Here is a 19,845-nt window from a genome sequence, read left to right on the forward strand (position 1 = left end):
CTGCTGATTAACATTTCTGAAAAATTGTCGGTTTGTATCTGTCGCCTGAGAGCTCTGACTTTCAACTACAATTCCTTTGTTCTGGGAAGACCGGTCGGTTGTTACTTTGTCGGAGTGACCTACATCTGGATGTTCGATAACAAGCGATCGGTGGGTACACGAGCCAGTCAGGAGTACTGCTAACTGATAATAAGAATGCAACACGAATAATAGTCATTTTAGAAAAACTCGAACTATGTGAGTAGGACTGACGCATTGAGGGTTCCGCACAAACTTCTACATCTACATCTACATCCGTACTCCGCAAGCCACCTGACGGTGTGTGGCGGAGGGTACCCTGAGTACCTCTATCGGTTCTCCCTTCTATTCCAGTCTCGTATTGTACGTGGAAAGAAGGATTGTCGGCATGCTTCTGTGTGGGCTCTAATCTCTCTGATTTTATCCTCATGGTCTCTTCGCGAGATATACGTAGGAGGGAGCAATATACTGCTTGACTCTTCGGTGAAGGTATGTTCTCGAAACTTCAACAAAAGCCCGTACCGAGCTACTGAGCGTCTCTCCTGCAGAGTCTTCCACTGGAGTTTATCTATCATTTCCGTAACGCTTTCGCAATTACTAAATGATCCTGTAACGAAGCGCGCTGCTCTCCGTTGGATCTTCTCTATCTCTTCTATCAACCCCACCTGGTGCGGATCCCACACTGCTGAGCAGTATTCAAGCATTGGGCGAACAAGCGTACTGTAACCTACTTCCTTTGTTGTCGGATTGCATTTCCTTAGGATTCTTCCAATGAATCTCAGTCTGGCATCTGCTTTACCGACGATCAACTTTATATGATCATTCCATTTTAAATCACTCCTAATGCGTACTCCCAGATAATTTATGGAATTAACTGCTTCCAGTTGCTGACCTGCTATTTTGTAGCTAAATGATAAGGGACCTATCTTTCTATGTATTCGCATCACATTACACTTCTCTACATTGAGATTCAATTGCCATTCCGTGCACCATGCGTCAATTCGCTGCAGATCCTCCTGCATTTCAGTACAATTTTCCATTGTTGCAACCTCTCGATACACCACAGCATCATCTGCAAAAAGCCTCAGTGAACTTCCGATGTCATCCACCAGGTCATTTATGTATATTGTGAATAGCAACGGTCCTATGACACTTGATTGTGTGTACAGACAATTCCTCCATTCCGGGATTTGATGATCTTGACGATTTTCGCCTGTTGTCGACACTGATACTTACAATACATAGGGCCAGGGAGTCAGACCTTCTAGAATGTTTCAAGTCTGATTTCATACAACAAATGACAACAATAGAAATATTTTTGTATGATATAATTAGAAATAAACGATTTCCTGATTTACATCTTGGATATTCGGGAATCCAGCCGGATGTTCTCGTCGTTCTCGCACGATATTTCAACAGCGTGCCTCGCTGTTGAAATATCGTGCGAGAACGACGCGAACATCCGGCTGGATTCCCGAATATCCAAGATGTCAACAGATCGCCGGGAAAGCATGAAGAATTACAATTTCCTGATTTGTCTGGGAAGAACCCAATGGTTTTTAATGAGTGAGTTTGCAAGTATCAAAATATGGCACAAATAGCCTATCTTTGGTTGCATTGTCTCAGAAGCTTCAACTTACTACATCACCAAAGGGACCGCAGACCTTAATATATAATATAAATTTCAACTAACTTTGTCTACCCGTTCCTCAGGAAGAAGGTCTTGAACACTCGGAGTGAGAGTCAGACAGATAGCAGAGTCATCCCATTTCGGTTTCGTTTGCACGTACCGTACGGAACATTAAATGATTCAAACACGGAAACAGAGTCCAAACTCATGCTAAGAACAATAAACATTACGAAATGCTGAATGTACAACGATAGTCCATGTCGTCTTTGTCGTTCACTGATCACTATATTTTTTATCCACGAAACTGATTAACCGTTATGAATCCTACTGATTCACACGTCTGAATATCTTTTAGGGGCAAATACATAACTAAAACCGCAGAGAGATGTCAAAGGAAATACATATTACAATATCTTCCTAACAAGGGAACCCCTCCATCACACCCCCCTCACATTTAGTTACAAGTTGGCACAGTGGATAGGCCTTGAAAAACTGAACACAGGTCAATCGAGAAAACAGGAAGAATTTGTATAGAACTATGAAAAAATAAGAAAAATATACAAACTGAGTAGTCCATGCGCAACATAGGCAACATCAAGGATGTTGTCGGCTCAGTAGCGCCGTGGTCCCGTGGTTAGCGGGAGCAGCTGCGGAACGAAAGGTCCTTGGTTCATGAGACAATTATCGAAGTTCAGGTACCCACACATAATCAACTTCGCTCTCCAAAATTCCAGGACATGTCCAGATTTGTTTGGACATATGCACGAATCGACAGTCTACACACGGAAAAAATGGAAAGCGTTAAAAACATATGTTTTGACAGAGCACAGGGAAAACTGTGTGACTGTGAAACTGTTGCATTTATTTGCTGCAGTTTATGTGACAAACTCTTATGTTTTCTCCACTTTTTTGGGAGTGATTATGACATCCACAAAAAACCTAAATCGGGCAAGGTAGAAGATTCTTTTCACCCATTCGCCAAGTGTACAAGTTAGGTGGGTTGATAACATATTCCTGTCATGTGGCGCACGTGCCGTCACCAGTGTCGTATAGAATATAGCCTGGGTCTTTTCCTGTGGAGGAATCGGTTGACCTATGACCTTGCGATCAAACGTTTTCGATTCCCATTGGAGAGGCACGTCCTTTCGTCAACTAATCGCACGGTTTTGCGGTGCGGTCGCAAAACACAGACACTAAACTTATTACAGTGAACACAGACGTCAATCAACGAACAGACAGATCATAACTTTGCGAAAATAAAGAAAGTAAGAATTCTCACTCGAGGGAAGGCTTGAACCAAGGACCTTTCGTTCCGCAGCTGCTCACGCTAACCACGGGACAACGGGGCTACTGAGCCGACAATGTCCTTGATGTTGCCTATGTTGCGCATGGACTACTCAGTGTATATTTTGCTTATTTTTTTCATAGTTCCACACAACTTCTTCCTGTTTCCTCGATTGATCTGTGTTCAGTTTCTCAAGGCCTATCCACTGTGCCAACTTATAACTAAATCTGAGGGGGGGGGGGGGGGGGGGGCGATGGGGAGGTTCCCTTGTAAGTATCCGATAAATTCGGGATGTTTGGAAAATCGTCCTTTCAGATGACATGCATTCTTCCATTTCTTTTTAAACAACCAAATATTATAATTGTAAAAGAGCAGTTGAAGGATACACGTTCAAAAGGTATTAGTGAACAACTGCCCACATACAACCAAACCGTAGATAATAATTTTGCTTCTGCGTGGAATGGTGCCACAGCAAACCGATATACCGATATACGTATAGCTAGACAAGGATTCGATCAATGGTCTTCACGTCTACGATTCCAGAACCTTAGAAATGTGTCACTTGCTGTAGTTGTCCAATAGTTCGTTCTTTCACCAAGGGATGTGGCGCAGTGGTATACATTGATCATCAGTCCTGGAGAACGACGGTTTAAATCCCCTTCCGACCATCCAGATTTACGTTTTCAATCGTTTGTTTAAGTCAGCTATGACAAATTCTGAGATGTGTATTATTAACAGGACACGACCGATGTCCTTCCCTATCCTTCCTCAGTCCGAACTTGGGTTCCATCTGCAGCGACCTCGTCGTCGACGGTATGCACAGTAGTACACTTCTAAGGATTTTTCATTCTTTTAAAAATAATGTGATCAGTTCACATAATGGTATTTTATATGCGCTCAGAATAGTAGACCATCGTTTACAAATATCTGTAGAATCTTGGTCATGGATCATACTGAGATGATTTTGCGCAAAATTATTTGATGTCGCCTACTGCCAGCGGCAAAACACTTCCTACGTAACACACAAAAATGTAAATCTACATCTACATGACATCTCTGCAGTTCACACTTAAGAGTCGGCCGGAGGGTTCATCGAACCAGTTACAGACTATTTGTCCACCATTCCACCCTGGGACAGGGCGCGGAAAAAACAAACGCTTAAAATTTTATGTGCGAGCTTTGATTTCTCTCATTTTATTACGATGATAATTTCTGCCTACCTATGAGGGCGTCAAAAAATATTTTCGCCTTCGGAGGAGTAAGTTCGTGATTGAAATTTCGTGAAAAGGTCTCGCTGCTACGAAAAACGCTTTTGTTTTAGTGACTGCCACCCCAACTCGCCTATCATATCCGTTACAGCCTCTCCCCTACTTCGCGATAGTAAGAAAATGAACTGCCCTTCTTCGAACTTTTTCGATATCCTTCGTTAATCCTACTCGGTAAGGATCCCTTATCGCGCAGCAGTACATTCCATAAGAGGTCGGACAAGCGTAATGTAGGCAGTCTCTTAGCAGATCTATTTTATCTTCCAAGTGTTCTGGCAATAAACGCAGCCTTTGGTTCGTCTTCCTCATAACATTTTCTCTGTGATCGTCCCAGTTCTGTGTCATAAGATCTAAAGCTGATAAGAGAAGCACTGGCTACTCTCATAGGTGAGAGAAATATGCCCCGAAATTTTTAGTGATATGCGGAATGGAAATATAATGCCCAAATAACAAGCTTACAACGTTGTCTGATTCGAAAAAATCGATGAAGTAATCACAAAGACCACACTTTAATGAATACAATTTAACAGAGAGGGGAAGAGGACCTCCATTCTTCAAAATAGTTCGTCGACATGAATGGTTTAGTAAAACCGATAGGTTGTTCTGTATGTGTGTAAGACTTCTGATTACAGCCCCTAGTTGTGCAATGGTGTGCTCCCTCCGATTACGCGCACCAAAAAGGCGTATGCAACAAACAGTTAATTAACTAAAATATCGTTAATAGAGGCTTTTAATTACTGTCGGACGAATTATGATGACATCTCAGTGACACAGTGCTACCATATATTTAATATCAGCGTCTAGCGACGCAGGATCATACGTAATCTTGCCTTATTCAGTTCGTGAAATATAATTAGCACGCAGAGAGATTCTAGAGTCTGTTAATGTTAATAGTCAGTAACCTTTTCTTTAGTTGAGTCTCGATTCAGGGCAGAACATCATTATATTTCACTGTAATGCAAGGTGGCACCTCAGCAACATGACACATTTTAGCAAATACGATATAGTAGTGCCTGTGTTATTCCGAATGCGATCCAAAGTTCCTTTGGACATACAAGCATGTCCAAAGAATCTTTGCACCGTATTCAGCATAACATAGGCACTCCAATATCGTATTTAATTTATCCGCCGACACCGGGTAAGCGACTTTCAAGTAATATGTCTCGTCTGTATGGACGACATGGTTGACGACATATGGAAGTCTGGACCTGGACGTAACTCGTGCACGGGTTGCTTAATTGCAAGGTGACAGCTCGCGATAAGCGGGACTGGGGCCCTAACCCGGATATCCGGTATCAGGGTCCCAGTCCGGCACGAGTTTTGATCATCATCACTGCAGTCTACATCTGATGGTTGTCCATATTCGCAACTGCGAATAAATTTAATGCATCTAAGTAAAGGTCGTATCCAGAAGAACAAGTTTCTGGTAAATAATTTAGCAACACGTGACTTCAATAACTCCTGTATTAACTTTTAAAACTCGGCGGATCGCATCAGTTTTTGTAAAATCAGTGTCCGCGTGGCTGACTCTGTCAGCCGGCCATCACATTCTTGAGAGGTCGAGAAATACTGCTTTATTAAATTTAGTATTAAAAAAATATTAATTTTATTTTACCTCTTACATACATAAACATATATTTTGTTGTCTGAAACATGAGCAAGTAGCTACAATAACTAATAAAGGTATGCTATTCTTTTAACAACAAATTTCGAGGACACATAGTAATCTCACTTCACATTTTAACTACAATTATTTCGCAGTGCATATTGGACAAGAAGAGAATAGAAGCTTTCGAAACGTGGTGCTACAGAAGAATGCTGAAGATTAGATGGGTAGTTCACATAACTAATGAGGAAGTGTTGAATAGGATTGGGGAGAAGAGAAGTTTGTGGCTCAACTTGACCAGAAGAAGGGATCGGTTGGTAGGACATGTTCTGAAGCATCAAGGGATCACCAATTTAGTATTGGAGGGCAGCGTGGAGGGTAAAAATCGTAGAGGGAGACCAAGAGATGAATACACTAAGCAGATTCAGAAGGATGTAGGTTGCAGTAGGTACTGGGAGATGAAGAAGCTTCACATGATAGAGTAGCATGGAGAGCTGCATCAAACCAGTCTCAGGACTGAAGACCACAACAACAACATTACTTATACAGCACTTATTGTATCTTATTATTGTATTATTTATTAATTGTGTTGTTATTGTTTTGATGTATGCACAAATTTTACTCGTCCTCTTTCTCCAGCTCGTCCACAATGTTACATATGGCCACTTCTCACAGACAATGCAACACAAACATCTTTCACTGATAATGCATTGTGGTAGTAATATTCTTTTTTCTGCCACGCATAATGCAGCGACTCTTCCATTTGTTTGGAGGCTTTTCCAGATGTCGAGGTTCTTCCAGGTTACAAGATGCCAAAAAATATTTTTGAGGTCATCTGGAAGCGTAGCAATATGGGGTCTTGTACATAAATAAGTTGTTGAAACAGCTGTTTCAAAAATTTCCTCCTTGGTTTTATTGGGTTTTCTGCGTTGGACTGAAACGGTATTTGGGCACTAATGTCAGAGATATTTATCAAAGTAAACCATACTACCATTCCAGAATGAGATTTTCACTCTGCAGTGGAGTGTGCGCTGATATGAAACTTCCTGGCAGATTAAAACTGTGTACCCGACCGAGACTCGAACTCGGAACCTTTGCCTTTCGCGGGCAAGTGCTCTACCAACTGAGCTACCGAAGCACGACTCACGTCCGGTACTCACAGCTTTACTTCTGCCAGTACCTCGTCTCCTACCTTCCAAACTTTACAGAAGCTCTTCTGCGAAACTTGCAGAACTAGCACTCCTGAAAGAAAGGATATTGCGGAGACATGGCTTAGCCACAGCCTGGGGTATGTCTCCGCAATATCCTTTCTTTCAGGAGTGCTAGTTCTGCAAGTTTCGCAGAAGAGCTTCTGTAAAGTTTGGAAGGTAGGAGACGAGGTACTGGCAGAAGTAAAGCTGTGAGTACCGGACGTGAGTCGTGCTTCGGTAGCTCAGTTGGTAGAGCACTTGCCCGCGAAAGGCAAAGGTCCCGAGTTCGAGTCTCGGTCGGGCGCACAGTTTTAATCTGCCAGGAAGTTTCATACTACCATTGTTCATCTATTTACACGAACCACAGAGTAGTTACTGCACGTCTAGTAAACGGTATCAACGCTCGCTTTGTCATGTTGTCATCCATGATAATGTGTGGCTTATTGGTTCCTTCATCACTTGTGCCCTCACTGTGAACGGAGTTAAGCAAAACAACACATTTAATTTCTTGGGCACATATGACACCACTGTGAAATCTGTCTGGTATCCGAACAGTGAAGACTCAATATTTCTGGATTTCAGCGGTAGGACAGCCGGAGGGATTTCCTATATATATTGTTGTACACATTACCCAAAATCATCAGCACATAAGTAACATTACAGTCCCTGGACAGTGAAGATCATAAAGTTGTAACGAGCGTCCCAGTAATGATAAGTTGGCAACCTTTTCGGACAGATTATACTGCACGTATGCACGCACACGACCGAATACAAGCACGCGGAGGAGTACTAGCAGACAAACTCAGCTAACCTCGCTCTAAATTCGGTTGATCTTACCAGACATCTTGTACGTAATAAATATTGTTCAAAAACATTGCTTTCCGTCAAACAACAGGCCCCTTTCACGGATTAAAACTGATCAAAATACGTCCAGCCGAGATGTAGCCATAACATAGTAACTTCTTAACACTCTTACTCGTACTTTCTGAAACTAATATGTGTTGTTCACTGAAGCAAATTTTTATTTCTTTTCAGAAAACCGACCAGGACCGTCCAATCTGGGAAATGTTATAAGTCAGCTCCTCCTATGTAAAACCATCACACCTGACTTCAACCAGGAAGAGCTGTGCAGTATAGCAAAGGACTCGCAGGATGTTCTGAAGTTACTGCAGGACATGCAAGAATATCTCCCTAAGTTGGAAGCAGGCACCGGTAATGATACAAACAACTTTAATCCTCTTTTAACAAATTCCTCTGTTGCTAAAGCTTCCTTAACAGTAGTTTCTTATGTGTTTGTTCATCCCCATACACGTACTGAGCACACTGGAAAAGACCCTGTCAACATTCCTCTAAAAAAAAACAACCAAAAAGGCTTGATTACTGCTATGAACTATTACAGTATCAGCTGGTACTCTGAATGGCATGGGGTCTATTGCAAATTTGGATACTTTTTCGACCAACGCAAATGAGTGAGTCTTCCAGCGAGGTAGCCATAGTCTTATACAGTTAGGACCATTAACCATCATCATGGGAATATAGATCTAGTAATATTACAGTACTCATTAAGATGACAGCAAATGGTAACATCTGGGGTCGATATATCTGTTTGGTTCAGGCGTCTTTTATCTCAATCTAAAATCCCATTTTTGGGCATTTGAAACATCCTCATCATATGATGAACGCTCCTCCAAATACACCACTTTTTGCACGTTTTTTTCGCCGAATGAGTCTTCAGAGCTGCCATGAAGATTATGCCACATATGTTATGTGATGGCAAAAATGCGATTCTGAGAGATTACTCACTCACCTATTTTTCGCATACTAAAAATTATTAAAAATTTTATTACAACCTGACACACCTTCAGCGAGACTCTAGACAGTTAATTGCCTGAACAAACATTGATGGAGCCTGGCAGGGCACTAAAAGCATGATGTATTTTTATGATTCTTAGCTCAAAGAAATAGCTTGTGGGGAGTTCAAAGCAATAGGTGGCGAACCCATCCCTTAGTAAATTTTACCAGACAGACACACAGCCATACAGGGCAGACAGGGCATCTCCCTTGTAGAGACAGGACTCCAGCAGAACTTTGCCACACTACCTGCCGCAGCGCCAGCAGAATCCTGGTAATCCAGGCATTGTGTGCAGAGCCACGCGTAATAAAAATTCACGTTTTCGTGTTCGCCTATAGTGCAAATAGGCCAGTGAACCACTTCCATTGGCCGCCTCAGTTGTATAAGAAACTCCGACATCAGAGAAACGTTTAGAGATAGAGTCTTTATCACACCTTATAGCCAGGACTAACAAGCTCACAGGCACAGGTAATTTAGATAAAGATCTTTGTATCTGTTCGCTTGTTGCCGTGGGAACTGACACGACTTGGAGAAAATCGTCTCTTCCCCCTGTGTGAAAACTTAAAAAAAGTCAGCAATTGGCGGTTTATTTTATTTTTTTTAATCAGAGGTTTCTTAACTCATGCCCTGGTTCGACATGTATTTGTGCTGTCGTGTGGGAGGGGAGATTTAGCGCCTCTAGAGCCCTGTAATTGACTCAAGACAGTGTGAAGGCGGTGCACTTTGCAGGAAAACTGAATCTTTTTTCTTGAGAGGTGCGGAGCATTCATGTGAGGGACTTTGGTCTGGTAAGCACTTCTGGTCGAAGCTCTGGCATGTGTGATTGGTACTTGGGTCCTGTCCTGAGACCGACTTCACTTGCGAGTAATTTAGAGTGGGGAGCCTTTGGTGAAGTTCTTACTCTACCGACAGTGTGACTTCAAACATCTTGGACTACTCGTTTGCCGAGGGCACACTTGTTCATTTTCTGATTTACCAGACTAGACGTTTGGTATCCTTGTGCGCTCTACCGTGTAAGTGAGCCAAATTGGTCCTTGGTACGACCAGCAAACGGGTCTCTGGTAGAGAGTAAATTGCGATCCGCCTGCTTGATAGCTAGACCGTGAGATTTTTGCATTTCTTTCGTGGCCGCGATCGATTCACAGGCGGCGCCTCTACGTCTCACCTCCGCCGCACACATCTCGCACCTATGTAGAGAAACTTCAGTAGATTTGATCAACCAGAGCCTGCCCAGCGTCAGATCAATTCAGCTGGCGTTAGGGCCAGAGTACTTAACTCACTGATAACCGAGTTAAACTGCCTTTGCCGTCCTGGATCCACCCAGTGGAATAGTAAATAACCTGTTAGTTGTTTAGGATATTCAATCAATAACTTGCTTTGTATAATTTACGTCTAGTTTGAAAAATAAATGTTGTTAGTACACTAAATCTTGCCTACATTCCAATCAATTTATGCAGTCCCACCAGAGTTCCCTTTCAATTCTTCTGACACGTTAACATGGTCCACTGTTTTCGTTATTTCTCCAGCTGGAGCCTGTTTTACTTTGGGCTTTAGAGTAGGAAAGCGTCTTGCGTACAGCACGGTTCCACATCCACAAACACCGATGCGATGCAATGCTACTGATTCCGAAATGATCGATAACGAATTGGACAGAACCACCTTTGACGTCATTTAGTAATTGTTAGTGATGAAACTTTCTACAGCCACTGCCTAGAAATGCTTCAGCGATCCTAATTTGTAGTACTTGCTAACTGATGTTAATAAAAACCTCCACAGTTGTATTTAAGGTGCAAACCTATATAATGTTGAAGGCTCATTCCTATACCAAGCACAGAAACACTCCAAAGACCACCCGGCAGTAGCACAGCTCGTGTGTGTTCGACATGTTCCAGGATGTTCCTTTAACGTCATGTGGGACGTTTAGACTTCTTAAATTATGATATTGGCACAGTTCTTTGAGGGTTTGTAGAAAATATTTTTAGCGTCACTTGGTGACGTTTATTAGAACAAAACAGTTTTGGCACGATAAACCTACCTTAATATAGCAGTGGTGGGTTTTTATTAACATTTCCATGAATCATCTGTGGAGCACAAAATGATAAAGTTTGTTTTCTGATAACTTGTGATATGAGTTCTGTGTAGTCTCTGAGGCCTACTACTGAAGATGTAAAGTATGTTTGAGGATCGGATCATTTTCAAATCTTCCTCTTCACGGTACGCACACAGCGGAGACAATGAGTTCTGATGTGTGTGCTCTACAGAGGTCCACGGCCAGTCGGCGGGTTCACTTCTGTGTGACGAAGGACGTCCTCTTCAAAGTCGAGAGTCTGTCATGTCTGTGGAGCACCACAGTCAACTCCCCTAGTTGCGAACCTATCAGCTTCTCGCTGCCGTTCTTGCAGTCCGGCGAAAATAGAAGTGCCATAAGTCATAGCTGCCACAGGGACTGACAAAGGCGCCCGCTTCTCAGTTTTTGCTGGAAAACTGTGTACAAGTCGAGTACCAAAGAAACGTCAGCGCAGCTGAAACATGAAACTTAGGAAAAGGCAGGATTCGGTGTGGACGGGGCCTTACTCAGTTACCGTTTGTTGCTCAGTTTTTTTTGTTTTTTTTTTATCACATCCACTTTATTAGGAATCAATTGCAAATGGGGTTGACAATAAGGAACAATTATCAGATTTGACTGCCAAGACACAATGTCTAATAAAAAAATTCTTAAGCTAGTTGCACTCACTGCTGAAGGCCTTATTGACTAGAAATTTAAATTATTTGTCGGCTGAAGGCCCCCTTAGTAGTAACTGTAAAACAATTTAACGGCTGAAGGCCTGGATTGCAAATTCTTAGGAACAGTTAAAAGATAATAAAATATTTTTTTTTTAAAAAATTACAATCATCAAAATTTCACTATTAATAGACAATATCTAATTAAACATTATTAAGACAGATTAAAACTGTGTGACCGACCAAGACTCGAACTCGGGACCTTTGCCTTTCGCGGGCAAGTGCTCTACCAACTGAGCTACCGAAGCACGACTCACGCCCGGTACTCACAGCTTTACTTCTGCCAGTACCTCGTCTCCTACCTTCCAAGCTTTACAGAAGCTCTCCTGCGAGACGTGCAGAACTAGCACTCCTGAAAGAAAGGATATGGCGGAGACATGGCTTAGCCACAGCCTGGGGGATGTTTCCAGAATGAGATTTTCACTCTGCAGCGGAGTGTGCGCTGATATGAAACTTCCTGGCAGATTAAAACTGTGTGCCCGACCAAGACTCGAACTCGGGACCTTTGCCTTTCGCGGGCAAGTGCTCTACCAACTTTTTTTTTTTTATTGACACTACCCCTTTTTTTCTACCCTTTTTTTATATTCAAAGACGCCACCCTTTTTTTTTTTTTTTTTTTGACAAACTCACACCTTGAAGAAAGGTGAACTTATATTTAAATAACATCAAATATTATACAATATACTTATATTAAACTAATGATAAAGTATCAGAACTTAATAAAAACACAAAGGTAGGAAAAAAAATCGAAAATCCCGAGACGCGATCCAGCGCCCTGGCTATCATAATTATTTTTTTTTTTTAGAATGCATAAAAAAAACAAGGCAGCCATGCGCAAAAAGTTGCCAATAAAGTGAACTAAAAAGGGCCATCTTGCTCGCCGCGGTCACATTGCTAGGCGGGCGGCCAGGAACGGGCGGTCGTCATTACATTGGACATCACCAGCCACCAATCGTTGGAGCGCCCGGGGCCGCTGCACACAGTCAGAGACTGTTTCTGTTACCATAGGGGAATCGTGGAATGATCACATCTACAAGTTAATGTCTTCTCACACCCGGCACACCCCAGCTGGGTGGTGGGTCCATGAATGACGAACCCAAATAGTTCGCAAAAAGGTTCCGGTAATCCTGTCTGTTCGTTAAGACCAGAAACTCGTCGATCATATAGTACCATAAATCGAGGACGTCTTTGTCTCCATCGCGGTATATGTAGTGTATCGCCATTCCTCGTACCCAATTAACCGCATTCATCCGGGTCATAGGGAAATAGACAGCGTCGGGATGAAAGAGTTCTTGGTATAAAATCGAAACGTAGGGGCGGCGGAGCAGGAAAGCCAGGATCTGGCGGATCAGTTTCCAGCACTCACGCGCGGGGCCACAGTTCAGTCTATGTTCGTCCGTGTCTAACGTCGTGCAACGGGGGCACACAGGGTCGTCAATTAGGTGAATGGCATGCAGCCGTTGTCGGGTAGGAAGTTTCTCGTTAACGACCACATACCACGTCGACCGCACGAAAGTAGACAGGAACGGCGCGTGGATGGCTCGCCATACCCGTGGCCAGTCGACCGTAGGGTGGCGCCGTACAATGTCGTTATCCGGAGTCCAGTGCTGGAGAGCACTATAATAAGTCTTCGCTGTCGGATTCCGTGTCTCCGATATAACCCGCAACACATAGCTATGCTCTACGAAAAACGTTCTAATATGTGACAGCGAGGGCGATAAATGTCCAACTGGTACCGGTGGGGCCACTTCTTCAATCAGTAGGCCGGGGAGACTGGCTGTTGGTGAAAGCCAGAGTCGCCTCATGGAACGGAGATACAGTGCCAGCGCTCTGTGCTTGACGTGAGTGAGTCCAACACCGCCTTTGTCGAAGGGTAAAGTAAGCGTAACAAAACGGATCTTGAAAACAGCACCATCGTTCACCACGTGTCCAAACACTGCCTGTATCCTGGAAGCCATCGTGTCCGTTATAGGCAGTACATGGGCGTAATGGTTAAGGTGAGAACCCATGTACACATTGACGTATTGGGCGCGTTGCAAAATGTTCAATGATCTGAATTTATTGAGACGAGCCTCTAAACGGAGTCGTCGTAAGACCATACGATACGTAAAGGCCGCCGTGCGTTGTATTTGTCGATGGAGTGATATCCCTAAACACTTGAGCATCGGGACCTTTGTCAGAGGTACGGCCAGACCTGCAGGCATTCCTCGTCCTACCTCCATGTAGCGTGATTTCCGAAGGTTGAGCACACTGCCTGCCACCGCCCCATACTGGTGGAGCCAGGAAAACGCCGTGTGTATTTCGTCACCAGACCGTGCTAAGAACATCACATCGTCGGCGTATGCACCACATCGAAAGGTTACGGAACGGAGGGTAAGTCCTTCTAAGCGTCACCGTAGTCCGTGAAGAGCTGGTTCGAGGGCAACGGCGAAGAGCATGGCAGAAAGAGGACAACCCTGCCGGACGGACCTGTTGACACGGACGGGGGCGGACCGACAGCCGTTGATCATAATCCTCGTGACAGCCCCATGGATCAATCGAAGCACAACAGACGTCGTCAGACGCGGGACACCGATGTGTTCCATAACAGCACGCAGGAAACCATGGTTAACGCGGTCGAAAGCATGGTCGAAGTCCAGCGCAACAAGAGCGCCTTGGAGGCGGCAAGTTTGCATGAGCGCCACCACGTCTCTATAGGTGCTTAAAGTCGTAAACACATTAGTGTCGCCCCCGAGGCAGGTTTGATCAGTGTGAATGGCCGCCATTACCGTAGGTTTGAGTCTCTCGCGGAGCATGCGTGTCAACAGCTTATAGTCAGTGTTTAGCATTGTCAACGGGCGAAAATCAAGAGGGCGACGGCCTCCGCCGGGTTTGGGCACAGGGATCAAGAGACCCTCAGTAAAGTCAGATGGTACCTGAAAATCGGCGTCCAGGAGTTCACTGTACATCCTGACCCACATTGGGCCCATGAGATCAAAGAACCGCTTGTAAAATTCAAGAGGGAGGCCGTCAGGGCCAGGCGTTTTGTTGGGAGAGCCACGCAACAGAGCCTCTCGCAGTTCTTCCAAAGTCACCGCCGACAAGAGCGTAGCATCATCTTGTAGGTTCCGAGAGACTGGTAGGTCAGATAGGACTTCCCTGACCCCTACATTCATGTGGGACTCCCTCTCGTAAAGAAGTTTATATGACTGTGTGAACGCTCGGACGATATCCATTTGTGCGTCAACGCGTCGCCCATCCTCCGTCTCAACCTCGGTAATGAGCTGCCTCTTGCGTCTTCGGCGTTCTTGAATGATATGGTGGAGGGAAGGTCGTTCACCACGAACATCATCAGTCGTCCTCGCTCGCACCCGCACACCCGCAAGACGTACGGCGTTGATACGAAGCAATTGTGCCTTGACGCGTTGTACTGCTGATTGTCGCTCTGGCGACGGCGGTTGTACAGCCAGTTCGCGGAGCGCAGTATAGTAAAAATCAGTAGTCGCAGTATACCAGCGCGCTCGGTCGCGTCCATAGCTGACTAATGTTCGGCACAGTGCAGGTTTTGCACACCGTAACCACCATTGAAGTACAGAACGGTAGGCGGGTAAACGTCGGTGGCAATTGCTCCATGTGGACTCGACTGCGCGTCTGCAATTTATCTCATCAAGAAGGGCCACATTGAGGCGCCACGGACCCCTACTTCGGCGGACGCGCTGGCGGGGAAGGGTGAGAGTACACACATATGCGAGGTGATCCGTGAACGCTGCCGGCCACATCTCAGCGTCGACAACGGCCGATCGTAGGCCGCGGGTGACGTAGACTCGATCCAAACGGCTCGCGGAGTGACTAGTAAAGTAGGTGTGTGCCCGACGGTCGCCGTGTTGGATGATCCAGGTGTCCAACAAGGCCAAGTCCTGTACAAGTGCCTGGAGTGCCGGGCAGGTGGTATAGTGTGGCTCCTGGTCGGATGGGCGGAGCACACAATTAAAATCGCCGCCTACTACCAAGTGGTCGGTATTGCCCTGGAAGAGCGGGGCTATATCTTCGGCAAAAAAGGTGCGCCGTTCTCTCCTTTTGCCGGTGCCTGAAGGAGCATATAAGTTCACCAGACGTACTGTACCAATCGTGAGTGCGACCCCCCGGGCCGACGGTAAATAGGAGACATCAGTGGCCATTATCCCTTCCCGCAGTAGAATCGCCGTACCTCCGCCGCCCACATCTGCAGGCATAGTGTAGGCGTCATATCCGTAGGCATCGAGACAGAGTCCTGATCGGACTTCTTGAAGGAAAACAACGTCCAGATCCGCAGCGCGTAACGTATCCTTCAGCATACGGGTCTTGACATCAGATGTAATGCCATTGACGTTGATCGTGGCGAGGCGGTATGCCTGGTCCATCAAGTCTCGGGAGGTGACCATGGTATGACAGGAGGGCAGTAGTCGTGACGTGGAGCGCCGGTCTTCCGAAGTGCTAGGCAGCGACGAGAGGTGCTCATGCCGCCCTAGGCGTCTGTCGCCGGCCGCGTAGACGCTGCCATCGGCATCGGTGCATCGTCTTGGTCCTGAAACGCATCCTGCAACTCCATCTCCTGCGCCCAGTCGCCCAGGGACGTTGACACCACTGGATCTCGAGAGGCACACGGAGGCAAGGGTGCATCCCCGGTGTCGGAGCTGCGGTGATCTCCCGCGTCCCCATGTGGTCCAGACCCAGCGGTAGTGGGAGAAGACGTCGAACCGTGTGAGACGGTAGGGTCGCCTGTTCGCCTGTGTCGGCGCGGTGGAGCGGTTGAGGCACCTCGTCATCCAGCGGTGTCGCCTCGGGCTGTTCTACGTCGTCGGTTGTCTTGCGCCGCTTCTTATGACGCTTGGGTGATTTCTGCTTACGCTGCCGCGCCTCTGTTTCCGACGTAGGGCAAGGGGAGGACGCCGCATCCTGTGCTGCAACTTCCATCGCACCGTCGGCGAGCCGTTGTGACGGTGCGCCGGGGTCCGACGAAAGGACATCAGTAGCATCAGCACTGAAAGACGCTTGGGGCTCCGTGAAAGCTACTGCAGGGTCCTCCAAAGCTCGCACCAATACAGTGGGGTCGTCATATACAGCTGGCGTCTCCCGTCTCGCCGCCGCAACATACGTAATCGGCAGAGAGGTCGGTGTCGACGGACGAATCTGGTCGGTCGAGGGTGTCTGCACGAGACGGCGTTGCAGGCATTCGGTACGCATGTGTCCCGTCTGGCCACAACCGGAGCAGGTTCTCGGCTGACCGTCGTAAATAATTATTGTCCTGCAACCAGCGATCGTGAGATACGAAGGAATATGGCGATGCAGGTCAATACGTACTTGTCGCACCCCGTTAAGGACAGGGTAGGTGTCGAAGGTCTTCCATTTTTCGGCCGTGTGGCCGAGGACTGTTCCATAGGGTCGCAGAGCAAGGGTGACCAAATCCGCTGGAACTTCAAAAGGGAGCTCAAACACGCGCACATTTTGGATTCCCAATCCAGCACGTTCAAGCGTCACCACACCCACGTTTCCGTCTGAGTGGCAGAACCGATAACCTGCCGTCGAGCGTCTGAGAAGTTTGTCACATGCTTCGTCGTCAGTGAACTTAAGATATACGACGCTGGAGACAATAGATAAGTGGATACCGATCAGCTCGTTAGGATCAACATGTACCACATCGCGTAAAAAACGCTCTACTTCGTGGGCCTTGGGTCTAGAGTACGTAGTGTCGAACTGCAGCTTGATCGTGGCTTTCCGATACGAAAGAGCCATCGTGTGTCAGGAACGTGACGGCAATACGTAACACTAGCGCGCCGGCGCGGTAAACAACAACGCACCCGGAAACGCGACACGGAGCGGCCGGGACGTACCGCACCGCTCCACAGCCAAAGGCCGACTGTCCGCCAACTGAGCTACCGAAGCACGACTCACGCCCGGTACTCACAGCTTTACTTCTGCCAGTACCTCGTCTCCTACCTTCCATATCCTTTCTTTCAGGAGTGCTAGTTCTGCGTGTCTCGCAGGAGAGCTTCTGTAAAGGTTGGAAGGTAGGAGACGAGGTACTGGCAGAAGTAAAGCTGTGAGTACCGGGCGTGAGTCGTGCTTCGGTAGCTCAGTTGGTAGAGCACTTGCCCCCGAAAGGCAATGGTCCCGAGTTCGAGTCTTGGTCGGGCACACAGTTTTAATCTGCCAGGAAGTTTCATATCAGCGCACACTCCGCTGCAGAGTGAAAATCTCATTCTGGAAACATCCCCCAGGCTGTGGCTAAGCCATGTCTCCGCATATTCTTTCTTTCAGGAGTGCTAGTTCTGCATGTCTCGCAGGAGAGCTTCTGTAAAGTTTGGAAGGTAGGAGACGAGGTACTGGCAGAAGTAAAGCTGTGAGTACCGGGCGTGAGTCGTGCTTCGGTAGCTCAGGTGGTAGAGCACTTGCCCGCGAAAGGCAAAGGTCCCGAGTTCGAGTCTTGGTCGGGCACACAGTTTTAATCTGCCAGGAAGTTTCATATCAGCGCACACTCCGTTGCAGAGTGAAAATCTCATTCTGGATTATTAAGACAGGTTACATGTACGGCTGAAGGCCTTATTGACAAGAAATTCAAATTACTTGTCGGCTGAAGGCCCCAACAGTAATAACTTAAAATATTTTTTTTAAAAAAAGCAATGATGACAATCAGATCAAACTGACAAGGGGAGGCCGCCAATTGTGAAATTCAGATTCGATTCATACTGCGCATAATAAAAGCTCATGGCCAGAGGTGTAATGTGGCAAAGCACCAAGATGCACTTCTCAGCCGTTGTCGAGAAAATCGAGTTTAAAGAAACCGTTCCGGTGAAATACTCTCTATGATTAATAAACTTCTACAGTGTCGTGGCGCAGTGGTAAGCGCTCGGGTTCGTAATCCGAAGGTCGCCGGATCGAATCTCGCGCCATACGATTTTTTTTATTGTTTGTTTTTTAGTAATTCAAATATATATATATATATAATTTCCAGCAATCATTTGCAACAATTATGCATATAATAAGTTGCTGAAAGTCGTTTGTCGTGGAAAAACTGGCGACTTCGAACATCATTATGTATTCCGCAAACAAAGTGATATTTCACAAATGTTATTAATTGTCTTCATTATGTTTACCATGTATAGTTAACGGAAGACGTAGAAACGATATTTCGAAACGAATCCGTATAGTATAAGTCAAGCGTTCTAATTAAAATAGAGACCCCACGAACACAAATTTGCTGTGGCAGGTATGAAATATAAACTCCGTTGCTCGCTCGTTACACTTGAAGGACAGATGTTGAATCGGCCGAAACGAGCCGCCGAGTTGCCTGCTAACTTCGAAAGAAGGTAGATGCGGTCCCTAGCGCAACTTATAACATCGTCGAAAAACAGTGCGTACGTGAGAGCTTTGGTACACCCTGTTAAACAAACGGAAAAATGTAGGCCGTACAATTGGAGAGCGATCCGGGCCCTTCGCATGAATGTGATGTGATCGAAGAAGATTCTATACACAGTGAAGTGGCGAAACGACAATTGAAAGATGCGTTGATGTATTTTGAAAGCCTCCTTCGTAGCAGTAATCGCAAAGCAGCAGAACCTCATCATCAATCAACGAAGAAGCTATGGTAATTGGGGAAGAAATGTTCCAGAATACGCTGCAAATGCTCGCCGAAAAAACCCTCGTCCATGATGAGGAACTGATAGACATTAATGAAATCGACGATAACAATGCCTACGAAGACGTTGAACCGAGTCTCATTGCCAACGAATCATCAGACGATTACGAGCCGGACGAGAAGAAAAAAAAAGGGTAGTACTATATTTCTCTGGATTACAAAATTAGAGCTGTCAATCTGGCCAAAGAACATCCAGGCTGGAGTCTCAAAACTCTACAAAAAAGGGTGCTCTCGTTTGACAAATATGGGCTATTTATCCAGGTGGGAAGAGCAAATCAAACGTGACTGTAGCAAATTTGATAAATATTTTACCATCGATTCATGGGTGCATGATCGCTTCGTAGAAGCTCCACAAAACTTCCAGCAAGTTACTACCAGAAATCTGCAGCAGTGGGCCTGGGGCGCTGCATGTCAGTTCCCAGATTTCTACTTCAAAGCTTCAAAAACATGGGTCACCGAATTTAAAAAGAAGCATGGAATTCGGCAACGGAAAATAACAAAATTTGTTTCCTGGAAAGAGACGGCTACCCAAGACGATATATATATATATATTACAAAAAACAA

The 19,845-nt window shown here is 45.7% G+C and overlaps 1 protein-coding gene and 1 non-coding gene across 2 annotated transcripts in view; both read left to right on the top strand.

Moving 5' to 3' along the window:
- The window catches only part of LOC126272583 (uncharacterized), a 363,445-nt gene that overhangs the window by 331,996 nt on the left and 11,604 nt on the right, over positions 1 to 19,845 (top strand). Inside the window, exon 4 of the mRNA XM_049975509.1 lies at positions 8,030 to 8,206. Coding sequence (XP_049831466.1) covers positions 8,030 to 8,206 — 177 coding nt within the window. The remainder of the gene's footprint in view (positions 1 to 8,029; positions 8,207 to 19,845) is intronic.
- Trnas-cga (transfer RNA serine (anticodon CGA)) lies at positions 7,226 to 7,300 on the top strand. Its single transcript has one exon. It is a non-coding gene; the product is annotated as a tRNA-Ser (tRNA).

Source organism: Schistocerca gregaria, chromosome 5 (genome assembly GCF_023897955.1).
Source record: "Schistocerca gregaria isolate iqSchGreg1 chromosome 5, iqSchGreg1.2, whole genome shotgun sequence".
Taxonomy (NCBI): domain Eukaryota; kingdom Metazoa; phylum Arthropoda; class Insecta; order Orthoptera; family Acrididae; genus Schistocerca; species Schistocerca gregaria.